Source organism: Limulus polyphemus, unplaced genomic scaffold (genome assembly GCF_000517525.1).
Source record: "Limulus polyphemus unplaced genomic scaffold, Limulus_polyphemus-2.1.2 Scaffold435, whole genome shotgun sequence".
Taxonomy (NCBI): domain Eukaryota; kingdom Metazoa; phylum Arthropoda; class Merostomata; order Xiphosura; family Limulidae; genus Limulus; species Limulus polyphemus.
Window position 1 is genome coordinate 249,960 of NW_013666045.1, and position 13,233 is coordinate 263,192.

The window sequence follows — 13,233 nt, forward strand, 5'->3', positions numbered from 1 at the left end:
ACTCATGCAAAAATGCTTAGAAAAGAAACACGCCATCAAACCAGCAACAAAACTATATTGGAAAGGTTAAGAATAAAGTTAATTACCTAGAATAAAAATTATTGTAAATCAAATCTTAAATACAAACTATTCTTCTTGAAATTATATAGTGTGGAGTAAAAGAAGAAGAAGAAGAAAGCTTTGTCGATATAAAGTCAAAGAAGGGTTTACAGAGAGTGGTCACTCCAGAAGATGAAGTGGCTCAGCGAGCAAGCTGTGTTGGTGTATAGTCAATGAAAGTCTTCATTGACTATACACCAACACAGCTTGCTTGCTGAGCCACTTCATCTTCTGGAGTGACCACTCTCTGTAAACGTTTACAGAGAGTGGTCACTCCAGAAGATGAAGTGGCTCAGCAAGCAAGCTGTGTTGGTGTAAAGTCAATGAAGAGTTTACAGAGAGTGGTCACTCCAGAAGATGAAGTGGCTCAGCAAGCAAGCTGTGTTGGTGTAAAGCCAAAGAAAGGTTTACAGAGAGTGGTCATCCCAGAGGATGAAGTGGCTCAGCAAGCATGCTGTGTTGGTGTAAAGCCAAAGAAAGGTTTACAGAGAGTGGTCATCCCAGAAGATGAAGTGGCTCAGCAAGCATGCTGTGTTGGTGTAAAGTCAAAGAAAGATTCACAGAGAGTGGTCACTCCAGAAGATGAAGTGTTTCAGCAACAAGCTGTGTTGGTGTATAGTCAATGAAAGATTTACAGAGAGTGGTCATCCCAGAAGATGAAGTGGCTCAGCAAGCAAGCTGTGTTGGTGTAAAGTCAAAGAAAGGTTTACAGAGAGTGGTCACTCCAGAAGATGAAGCAGCTCAGCAAGAAGCTGTGTTGGTGTAAAGTCAATGAAAGGTTTACAGAGGGTGGTCACTCCAGAAAATGCTGTAACTCTGCTTGAGGCCTGGCATGGCCTGGTTATCAGGGCGCTCGACTTGCAATCTGTGGGTCTCGGTTTCGAATCTCATTACCAAACATGTTCGCTGTTTACGCAGTGGTGATGTTATAATGTTTGGTCAATCCCACCATTCGATTAGAGTAACCCAAGCGTTGGCGGTAAATGTTGAAATCTTTAAACTTTTATTTAATGAAATCGAAATTTAATAGTGCTATTTGAGAACAGAAACCGATGTCCCACTGGTATGTTTTTACTAGTTAACATGTCACTACACTCTTTCAAATTTCATTAAATGAGATCTAACTTTAATGTTGTCAGTTTACAATACAAATCGATGCCCAAACTTATGTTCTGCGTGTATGTCTTTATTTTTAACGTACCACAACAATGCTTTAACTGTTTGACATGGCAGAAATGTCAACATAATAATGTATTTCATGTTACTTTTACATAACGTAACATATCATTAAAGTATTTTATTTGTTTATTAAGATAAATTAAGTAGACACTGCTTCTTCACAACAGTAGCCGATACCATCTTGCTGATTTTTTGCACATCATAGCACCACTGTTGTTACAAGTTCAAGAAACAATTTTGGTTAAACATATTGGCATAAGGCTTGCTTGTTTTCAGCGCAAAGCCACATAAAAGGCTACCTGTGTTCTTTCCACAGCGGAGAATCTAACCATGGATTTTAGGGTTGTAACTAAGTCCGTACCGCTGACTCACCAAGGTACATCGACCTAAAGAAATCACTGACATAATAAAACATTTTTATTGATGTACTATATACTTTTACTTTACAAACTATCTGTATAATCTTTTTTTCTTTCAGAAATAAATTAAATCAGACTATAACCTCACAATTTTCTGTATAGTCTACATTTAAAAAATTAAATTAAAAAGGATAAGTTAGACCATATTTTTACTAAGACTTGTCTTTTCTTACAGCTCAAGATTGACAAATAACAAACGAACTAGAATCTCCAACATTATGTCTTAAGAAGATTTAAAGAGCTACTGGTTTCCTGGAAAAAAACTGTGAAGAAAGGGCGCCATTATTCTGAGAAGAAAGTATAAAACTGAAACTTCAGTTCAAAATTGTGGTGAAGAGAAACATAGCATCGAAATAAGAAAATAACATATGCGAAGAGGTCCAAATAAAATAAGCTTTTGAGTACAAAAGTTACTTTTAATTAAACCTAAAAACAAAATTTAATTTCATAATTTTGAAATATAAAATTTTGCAAAATTATAGCGCGGAGGAATGCTTCCAAAGGATATAAGAACGCAAGCTATGTTAGTCTAACATCCAAAAGAGGTCCCCAGAGAGTGGTCACTTCAGAAATAGGAAATAAATAGCTTCTCACCCATAATTCCTAGAAGCTGAAAGCAACATCGAACAGTCGCTAAAAGAAAAGAGCATAAGGGAAGGTGAACAACAACAACAAAAAGCTGGAAGTTTAGTTGCGTAAACTAGAATATCAAAACCGTAAAAATACAAGTGAAAAAAGAAAAACATGAAAGAAACACATCAGTAATTTTACTGTTTTACTATTTTCGATAACGATCATGGGTTGTGCTGTAACAAAAAGTACGATCACTGCCGTGAAGCCGGCTGGCGGTGTCAGCGCGAATGATTCCCCAGTTCCACCACCAGCTGATCCTCGACTCCCCCTCACAATGAAACAACGGTTCAGTATTCTCAGTTCTTGGAAAGGAATTGCTCGTGCAATGGAATCTACAGGCGTAACCATGTTCATTAAGTAAGCCCAAAGTCACGTTTTCAGCAGTGCAGCATAACATTAAAGACTATAAGACGTTTATAAGCTATGAGTATTAAGTTACATACCTCGTCTAAATCAATGTTACATTTATGATACACCAGTTCGTGGTCTATACAAAAAGTGTTCAAACCATTACTAGATATACAATAATTTTATCATTTTCAGTTAATTAATTTTACACTAACGTTACATCAGTTGTACATTGGTTAATGTATTCTATTCAGTGAAAGGTACATCAGTACAATTATTGATTTCAGGAAATCAGTGTACCATTAATGTTATGTGAGAGGTACAATAATTGAAATAAAATCAGAAGAAAATTCAATTTCAACGTAAATAAATTCAGGTTATAAAATTCAGGAATAAAATTAAACGGAAAACGTAGAAACTTGGTTGGCGCTATCGGATGGCCAAAGTAGGCAATTTCCTAGGACAATGAAATAAAAATACTTTTATCTATGAAATCACTAGCTGTAAGTTTATGACATCAACTCTCTTGTTATGCAACCTCAGATGAGTGCAACTGCCGCGAGTGGCCATTTTAAGAGCTAAGACGGAGAGTACAGTTTCTTACACTATACAATATAGATATGTTGTTTTTTTCAGGAAGAGCTTATTTGTTTTAGCACAAAGCTACAAGTTAGGCTATCTGCGTTCTGTTTACCATGGGGAATCAAACCAAAGATTTTAGTGTTGTAAGTCCGTAAGCTCACTTAAAGTCCACTGAGGAACTCAGGGAAAGTGCATAATAAAAATGTTTCATAAAATGTGTAACTCGAAATGTCTAAAGAAAGCTGAATATTGGGCCACTGTGATATATTAAAAAGGTACGAGGTTGACAGACTGCAATAATTTTCTTTCTGGAAGCAACGTTAAATAGTATAGTTGAATTAATTTACAATTTCTATAAAGTACAAGACAGATACAGAACTGAAAATTACAACAGTGACAATTCAAAAGTAGTAAACAATAGAATTATGGAAGCATAATATTTGGTGTTCAATGTCGAAAATGAAAGCAATAAAAGATACAGATTTGATAAACCGAATGGAAAAATTATTAAAAAACTACTACAGTTAGAATGACCCAAAATATATTGCAAGTGTTAAAAATAATGAAAGAAATGCTGACACAACTCTTTGCTACGCTCTCTCAGAAATTGATAAAAAAAAGGTACTTCTTATGACAAAGGCAAGAAAGTCAGAGAGAGAAAACAAAAATATTTGACTTGGATAATCCATCTAAATGGCGAAATATTGACTCAAAGATATGATAATTGTTTTTCAAAATTGGTCATGTACAACTGCAAGTATTTCACTTTTCTGAAGAAGACAGAAGAGGAAATTCACAAGTTATTAACTTGTAAATTAAGAAAAAGTACCAAGATAATGTGTTAAACATTCGGTCACACGCAATGAAGTGTAATATTGTTTTGTTGTTGTTGCTTTTTGTTGCAAGATTTTCGGCAAAGTTGTCAATGAAAGAAGAGGACTGGAAAACTGACAACACTTAAACAACATGAAAAGACGGTAGACCATCTGAAGGCATTTTAACAGTTGGAAGAAGTGTGGACTTTTCTAATGATATTTCTTCACCTGACTCTTCACAGGACACTAGGTATCTGTTAACATACTCATAAGCATAATGAAGATCATACATCACAATTCTCTGTCATTAGAACCCACTTGCTCATATATGACTTAACGGTGACTTGTCGACGTGTTTGACATTTTTTACTGTTTCAGGTCATCATTCACCTCCTTGAACTATTGGTTTTTGGGATATGGGCCAGTATAAACCTAACTGAGTTGCATACACACTGCAAATATGGATCATAACTACACTCAGTCATTAGCTTCAAATTTCTATTCTACAATTGTTTTATCATGTTATCTCTTTTTACGTACAATGCTTTGCGTAACCACTTATACCATAAATATATAGTCTTGGCCAAAATGTTTGTATACTGTTCGATATTGATGTTACTGTCTACATGCATGGAGTAGTTATTGAATAAATGCCAGAGTAATAGCAGAGAAGGTAGCGTATGATTGGAGAAACATGTATGAGTTGTTATTCTGGTCTTTATAAGTTATTTTGAACATTTGTTCGTCAAAACACACATACACAGCTCTTTTGTACAAAGGGTGTGCTTTTGGTATAACCTTTTTCGAAACAAATCAACATTTTGTTCAGACAATTTCTCTGTACTTGGAGTAGAGTCGTGCCTCGTCACATACCAGAAGTTATAGGGCATCAAATTGTTCAACTGTCCAAAAAATGGTATGAAGCAAACGGACATTGCCAGAACAGCAGGGTACCCCGAGTGTACTGTATCCAGCATCCTCAAACGTCATCGAACTACAGGAAAATTTAATGTTATAGGCCAAAAAACTACTGCCTTAGATGACCGTGTTTTGGCCAGTTTAACATGTCACGTCAAGATCGAAAGAAGCCTTGCAATATCTTACGAATAGTGAATAGGAGACTGGCCAAATAAGGTTATTTTGCAAGAAGGGCTATCTGCAAACAGATATTAATCAGAATTCACTGTATTATTTGGGCAAGACAGCATGCCAACTTACAGTTAGAACACTGACAACAGCTACGTCCTATTTTCGGCTTGCTGAAGCTGTTGGTAGGATCCATGTTCGTCGTTTACCAGGAGAACAGATGAGAAAAAACTTTTTTCCACAGAGTACACTCAAGAGATGGTGCAGTACATGTTTAGACAGCTATTCATCATGGTAGAAAAACTAGTCTTCATATTCTCCATGATTGCATGCATCACGCGAAGGTGATATTTCTGTCATATACCAGGGCAATGTTTGGCAATAACTTTGTTTTCCAAGATAACAATGCCAATGACCACAGAGCACGTATTGTACAGAATTATCTCGACGAGGAGGATGTTACAAGATTTCCATGCCATCAGTGTCTCCAGATTGTAATCCCATTGAGAACTATTGGGCAGAAATGAGTCGGACAATTACTAACTGTGACCCTAACCTAGCAACTGTAGCTAATTTTCAGTGCTTCTAGTGACATGTTGAGATGAAATCATGGTGGATTACATCAATACTCTCGTCGAAACCATGCCACGTTGCCTTGCAAAGGTTATTAGAGTACAATGAGGACCAACCAAGTACTGGGTGTTTAATATGAACTGATATAAGGTTACAGATGTTATTTATAATAATTTGATATTATATTTTGTCATCATATATGTTTTGGTAAGGTTTTGTTGTGATAGGCGAAATGCTGAATTACACATCTTTCTAAAGGTGTCTGGTAAAACTGTTTGCTATTCTAATAAATCATTCATGATGCCCATAGAACCTGCCTCATTATACAAATTACATGTGTAGATGTTTAATATAACATGTATTTCTCAGTTTTATAGTGCTAAGTGCATCTATATTACATCTTAATAATAATGATCTTCTTTGTGACAAAAAATGCAAACATTTTAGTCAAGATTGTAATTCCCTAGTTTAAACTTCTAGCCTAAATCGTTGATATGCTGAAAAACCACTGGCAGTGGCAGCCTGCAACATATGACCAAAAATCAAAAGTTAATCCCATATAGATATAGCATCATTGCAGCCATCAGCCTACTAGAAAAGCCATGTTTGTTGCATAGGTTCAATGACATGATAACAATTTACACAGTTCTTCCTGGGTGTTAAGAGTCATCTAAGATATATCTGTTGCCTTCTAATATATTCAAACATTCATCTCTCTTTGGCAACTGAGAAAAGTCCTTGAAACACGTTTTCATATTCGCTCATCTGAAGTCCACAAAGAGTCATGATGCTGCATTTTCTTCTCATGATTACTACTTGATAACTAACATAACCATTCTAGCTGGAAGATGAAAAGCCAAATGTTCATAATTACAAACCTGCACTGGTACAATGTCAACACTCATACAGTTAAATGTCTAAGCCAATAAAGCCTACTTTTTGGACAGAAAACTATTGTTTTCTATGTATCAGGCCTGTTACTACAATAGACAGTGACAATGCATCAGTGGCACACTAAGAAATACCAAATGCACATCTGTAAGCACTACAACCTCATTCTTAACATCCTGTATGCAGCCCTTGTTACCCAAGTTGGTTGTAACTAGGTAGCATTTGTGCAAAAGAGCAGATTCATCTAATGGGCAGACCAACTCAGGTTAAATCAGTTTAGACTAGCTAGTGCATTTAAAACCATTGACTGGTTTGGATCCTTTTATATGCCCCCAGTACCACAGCAGCATGTCTGCGGACTTACAATGCTAGAAAACGGGTTACGATACCCGTGGTGGGTAGAGCACAGATTGCCCACTGTGTAGCTTTGTGCTTAGCTTCAAAGAAACAAACAATCCTTCTATATTTTATTTAGTGACATTCAGGAAAGAGTTTATGTTTGCCTATCCTGTTTCACAAAAGGAAAGGACCAATCCAACATTCATTGACTTTGTAAGCCATAGAAGTTCCATCTCTCAGGTTCTTGACATTTTTTATAAAGCAACATCTACTGTTTCAGTAAATTATATAGTCATGGCAATTAGACCTGCAAAACCCCCACTGTCCTATAGAACTGTATATTTTTTGCTTCATAATGCATTGTAGCATCTGTGGCAACCATGTTGTCTGTTTATATCTCTGTCAAGACCTAATGGTCCTTGCTATGTAATATTCTCAGATTGTTGTGTTGACTCTATTGATTGCTTGGTTCTCACAGTAATAAATCTGTAACACAACTTAGCAAGAGCTATTTCATTCATTAAGTTTCTCCTCATCTAAGTGGTTCTATGTATCAAGAGCTGAATCACCCAAACCCAGCATCAGACACCACGTCTTCTGTCCCTGACTTCTACATTCCCAAAAGACAAACTGCTTGGAATGTCTGGGAAAACAGCCCAAATTTTCCTTTAATGATCTTTTAGATACTGATGGGTTAACCTGCTTCAGTTCTTCAGTTTTTTGAAACATTTTGCAAATAAAAACTTGCTTCCAATATATCTCTCTACCATTGTGCAACTTAAGCAATGTCATTGCCCGAGGTATGTCCTCTCTTTCTTCCACAATTCTAAAGCCATGCACGTCTTCACAAATGCAGTGGCACTGAGAGGTCAGAAAAACAGCACATATCCCTGTAAATAGTGCCAGAATGCATTATGTATAATGATTGATATTTGTTTGTGTTTTTCATACACATTACTTACTAGATGTGGTCTCAAGGTGTCATTAGTGTTCATTTCTTGCCTTTCTGAATGATGTCTGACTAATCTAGCTACAAGAAGGGTAGTGGTGGAATTTTAAACACATCATTTCAACTGGCAATGCTGCAGTTGTTCATACCAGAATTCAACCACTTTTGCACTCAACTCTCTTTCTTGTTATAGGCAGCCTTCACAGATGTTTGGCAATATCTGGGCTGTCAGTGTATGTCTACATGTTCCACAGAGACCAATTCAAGAGCCTCAGTATACTCAGCTTGGTAATTAGAGTTGGGTCACATCTTTTCTACACTGTGCTCCTGCACACAAGAGTCTATCACTAGAGATAGAAGTGGTATGGTGGCCAGGAATTTTTCCTAGCTACCTTTTAATCTGTTAGTCCTTAGGATGGATTAATAATGTAGATATGAATCTCAACACGGTTAGCATTAGCTTGTTGTTCTGGAGATGTCTACTCTTAATTATTACCACACTCACAGATTGGACCATCTCCTTAATTAAATCTTATTTTTCTACATAGTAAATTCAATGTTTTTTAGATAATGTGTTTATATAACATCAGTTTACAAAGTTAACAGAGAACAGACAGTAAAAAAATGAAGATATTTTAAAAGAAACTACAGAAAAATATATTTAGGTCTGGAAACAAAAAAAAATAACTTAATGGCTTAGATTGTGACATCTTGAGATGAAATTGGAAGCAAAAGTAAACATTAAGTTTTCAAGATAAAAGGTAGAGGAAAATGTATTATCGGGAATAAATTGTACATGGGCAGCAAAGAAAACACTTAAACACAAACGTACAAATAAATATAACATGTTTGTTTAATAAATGTTTGACAACCAAGATATCCTGGGGTCTTGCAGTTTGATCTCTTTGGCTTTAAAGCCAGGGATTAACTTTTCTGGCTGCTGGAGCTGAGAGAAGTCATATTTTTGCAACACAAAAACTGCAGGATTCGGTCTATATTAAACGTTCAAGTCAGACCAAATACCTAGTGCTACCCAACAGTCCTACATGACATCGTCTGTAATCATTATCGTTATACATATTCAATGAAAGACTAACTAGAGATTCATACTAGCTCACACACATCTTTAAAAAGCCCTTTACTTGGGTGTTAGTCGCATCCCAGGAAGGAACTCATACAGAAACATCAAATAAAAACTTTGGAATGGCCACTGTAACATGTATTTTCAACCAATATAAGGATTAAAACATGCTAATGACTACTTAAATCTTGTTCATAAGGGCATTAATTAAATGTAACACACCTGTAAGAAAGGATATAAAGATAATTTTGAGTATACTTGAATGTTGTAGTAATGGAAGTGTAAAATCTAGCAATTTTAACTGCCAAGTATTCTGTTAGAGGTAGGCAAGTGTTACACCAATGCTACGCCACAGATAGAATGAACATTCACTAAAACATTGATGATGAACCAAGAGGTCTGACTCAATCCTGCTGGCATAAAAAAATAACAAACCTCTCCCCTCTTCCGTTTACATTCAGGTAAACTAATATAATATCGCCTTATTTTCAAGTTTAAAGCTATTTAACAGTATATTTTAGATCAACCAAGTTAATAATTGAGCAGCATTTTGTCTTTATACATATGTGAGAGTATATAAATTTATACATAAGTCCCATATCTTTAAGGCTAGCAGTGTAAGCCAAAAGCGAAGCAATAGCTAATGCATGTCTTTAAGTCTTAAAGTTTAGTTGTTTTATCCTATCTGTTCAGTTACAATTTATCATGGAAGTGTACTTATATTACCAAAACGTATACATAGAGAAACTTACATTATTTTGTTCACAATTTGGCACTACTTTATCTCACAACTTGAAATTTTTTTAGCCGCGGCATAGTGGCTCATAGAATGTCTCTGAGTTTTTTTGTGTTTTCAAGTACGAGCTTTTAGATCATAGTTTCGTCATCTCTAGGCTGATTTGAGATATAATTACAGTTTTGGACTTAGGAAGTCTAACCCTTTCGATTGGTGTATTTGACCACGCCCAAGGTATCATAGATTAATTTATTTTCATCATGCCTAAAAGAATTTCAATTTGAGGGTAGGCTGGTAACGATCCTAAAGAGTAATAAAATCGAATCGTGTGTAGACGGGTTTCACTCTTGTTATTGTAGGCGCATAAAAATATAGCTAATAAAAAGAAAAAGGTCTCATAGATTAATTTAATCTAATGCTGCCTAAAAGTGTCACGGCTATTGAGGACTCCCTCTTGTTTAGATTGTTTTGCGTTTTAACAAAATGAAAACTTCATACAATGTCACATTATGCTCCCATATAATTATAGGCTGTTCCAAGAAAATTCCGATCTTCTAAATCTGTTCACTAAGTTCCAGTCACTAAACACTCAAGAATCCCAGAAGGATAGTATGGAACTTGCTCAACATGCTTCCATCGTCATGGCAACCTTGGACGAAGGACTACGGGCTCTTGATCGTGTGGATTACTTTATTGAGTATTTAGAATCCGTGGGGCGGTTTCATCGAAATATTGCCAGTTTCAAGAAGGAGTATTTCTGGGTAAGTTTAGTACTTCAATACATAACTTATAAGTTACAATGAGAAATATTAACCATTACACTTGACATAACTTATAAGTTACAATAACAAATATTAACCATTACACTGGACATAACTTATAAGTTACAATAACAAATATTAACCATTACACTTGACATAACTTATAAGTTACAATAACAAATATTAACCATTACACTGGACATAACTTATAAGTTACAATAACAAATATTAATCATTACACTGGACATAACTTATAAGTTACAATAACAAATATTAACCATTATACTGGACATAACTTATAAGTTACAATAACAAATGCCATTACACTGGACATAACTTATAAGTTACAGTAACAAATGTTATTACACTGGACATAACTTATAAGTTACAATAACAAATATTAACCATTACACTGGACATAACTTATAAGTTACAATAACAAATGCCATTACACTGGACATAACTTATAAGTTACAGTAACAAATGTTATTACACTGGACATTATATATATGTTTTATTTCACTCTACAGACTATATCTGGTGATGTTTTCATTACATTTTCAATATATATTATATATTTCACCGCTTCTACTTTATATGTGATTTTAACATTTCCTTAGTCTCTACTCCAAAATCTACATTAGTCTTTGAGTTTTAATGAGGTAAAATGTGATTATCAGCCTAGTCAGAACTTAAATTCTTACTCAGCAAGTAACAAACCCACAAATTCGAATTGGACGGTTATATTTAGTTTAGTTTTCGCCTCTCAAAGACCGGGCGTATGCTAGTAGTTAGCGTATTCGCACTGTGGATCTGAGGATTCCTGGCTCACTTCTTGTTTTCTTAAAAACGTGCTATGTTCTTTAGGGCTGTGAATGAACTATAAGTGCGGCGGTCAAATCCCACTCAGATCAGACAAGAACAGCTCAAAGACAGTGGGTGATGGTGACTACTTGCATTTTCTCTGGTCTATCAGTTCAAAATTATGAACGTTCATATTCAGAAATCCTATTGTGTAGCCCCCACCCCTTCCGGTCACTTAGCGATAAGTCTGAGCGCTTATAACGCTAAAAATAGGAGTATCTGTGATGTGCCCACCACAGGTATCGAAATCCGATTTTTAGCGTCACCCCTGAGCCACATAAAAAAAAACAGATACCACAAAGAGATATTTAGTTATCGGTGATACAATTTGTTTCTAGGGCCACGTTGTATACTAAAACAACTTTCATTTGATTATTTGTTGGCGTTGGTATCAATGTCCACTTGGTTTTCACGGGAAGAAGCTACTTTGATTACATGCTATATTTTTATCATTAGCCAAAGATTGTAACCATTACAGTTTTACTATCTTATACTTCATAAATACAAAAGTTGAGCTTGTATTATGCATTGACTCAAACAGAGCATTTAGATGAACAATGAACTTTGTTCTTACAGAACATTGAACAACCTTTCTTGGCTGCTGTTCAGGAAACTTTGGGAGATCGGTACACAGCTAACATGGAAAATATCTACAAAATAACCATCCACTTCATACTGGAAACCATTGTTAAGGGCTTCAACCTTCATGATGAACGAAGAAAAAGTCCTACGGCAATTGAAAATGTTTCTTAAACATGATACCTGTTTAATTTGGAAATTTTTTGCAGAGTTTGCTTGTAGCTTATGACCTCTATTGTATCGTATGTATTTAAGTTTAAGAAGTTTCTGTCAGAAAATTAGAATGTACTTTTAAATAGATAGTATTAATAATGAAAACACATTTATTTATTGATGCATCACAAGGCATGTTACAATAATGTCATTCATTGAAACTCATAAATATTAAATGACTTATTTTTCAAAAAAGTTTCAAAACAGCTCAAGTGGGTATAAATAAGAAAGACACGATTTCGATTGCTCTATTGTATTTATGTTTGAAAATGAAAAATGAAATAACCCTCACACAGTGTTGTTCAATGCTTCCCGGTTACTTAATACTGGAACGTAATTAATAATTAAGATATTTCAGTATATAAATCCAGTCTATCATTCCTCTACAGCTTGGATGCGCTAATTCGAGCAAAATAAAGATGTTAATTCAGTATAACACACAAAATAACAGCTTCTGTAGTTGCTTAGGTGCTAACTGTATGGTATTCTCAGATGCACTGATTTTCCTTTGGAGTAATTAGGTAGTTTTGTGGAATAATAGAAGGTTTGACAGAAAGTGTTTTGAGAGACTAAATATAAATTCTCTGATTGTGCCTCAGTTCTGAACGAAAAGATCTGTACACAGTGTGTGACATTATAGAACAGTTTTTATTTATATACCATAAATAATCAAACCAAACAAGTGTGACAAAGAGCAGCACATTTACTGAAGGACTAAGAGCTCTCAGTGGACAAGTAAATATGTCTGTATCTCTGTAAGTAGCTGTCCCAGACCGAATAAAAAAACAGCATTGTATATATATATATATATACAAGACAACAAATCCATTTCCCCCCAGGTTGCATGCCACTGCTTGTTCGAACCTACATGATACTGTAGGTGAACGATTGAGAATAATATATGACTAGAACGTAAGAAACTTAGCTTCTTCCTATACCCTCTACCAACTATATAGTAACTCTCATTTCTGTCTATTACGTCTATGTTTACTTAATTTGTGAACTCATTTCACAAGTTATTGATTAAATGACTCGACCTCCTCAGAATATAAACGAAGAAATAATTTCCAATAAAGTCATGAGAGG

At 35.1% G+C, this 13,233-nt stretch overlaps 1 protein-coding gene across 1 annotated transcript; it reads left to right on the forward strand.

The window, feature by feature from the left end:
* The first annotated feature begins 2,493 nt into the window (after positions 1–2,493).
* Positions 2,494–12,108, forward strand: LOC106458250 (neuroglobin-like). The gene is made up of 3 exons (XM_013917729.1): positions 2,494–2,687; positions 10,260–10,491; positions 11,932–12,108. The coding sequence occupies exons 1-3, from the start codon at positions 2,494–2,496 to the stop codon at positions 12,106–12,108; spliced, it is 603 nt and encodes a 200-aa protein (XP_013773183.1).
* The last annotated feature ends 1,125 nt before the right edge of the window (positions 12,109–13,233 follow it).

Bases quoted from the DNA above. Each gene is read 5' to 3' on its own strand.
- LOC106458250 (XM_013917729.1), top strand. From the start codon at position 2,494: ATGGGTTGTGCTGTAACAAAAAGTACGATCACTGCCGTGAAGCCGGCT. The intron at 2,688-10,259 runs GTAAGCCCAAAG...ATATAATTATAG, and splicing joins GGCGTAACCATGTTCATTAA to GCTGTTCCAAGAAAATTCCG. The intron at 10,492-11,931 runs GTAAGTTTAGTA...TTGTTCTTACAG, and splicing joins TCAAGAAGGAGTATTTCTGG to AACATTGAACAACCTTTCTT.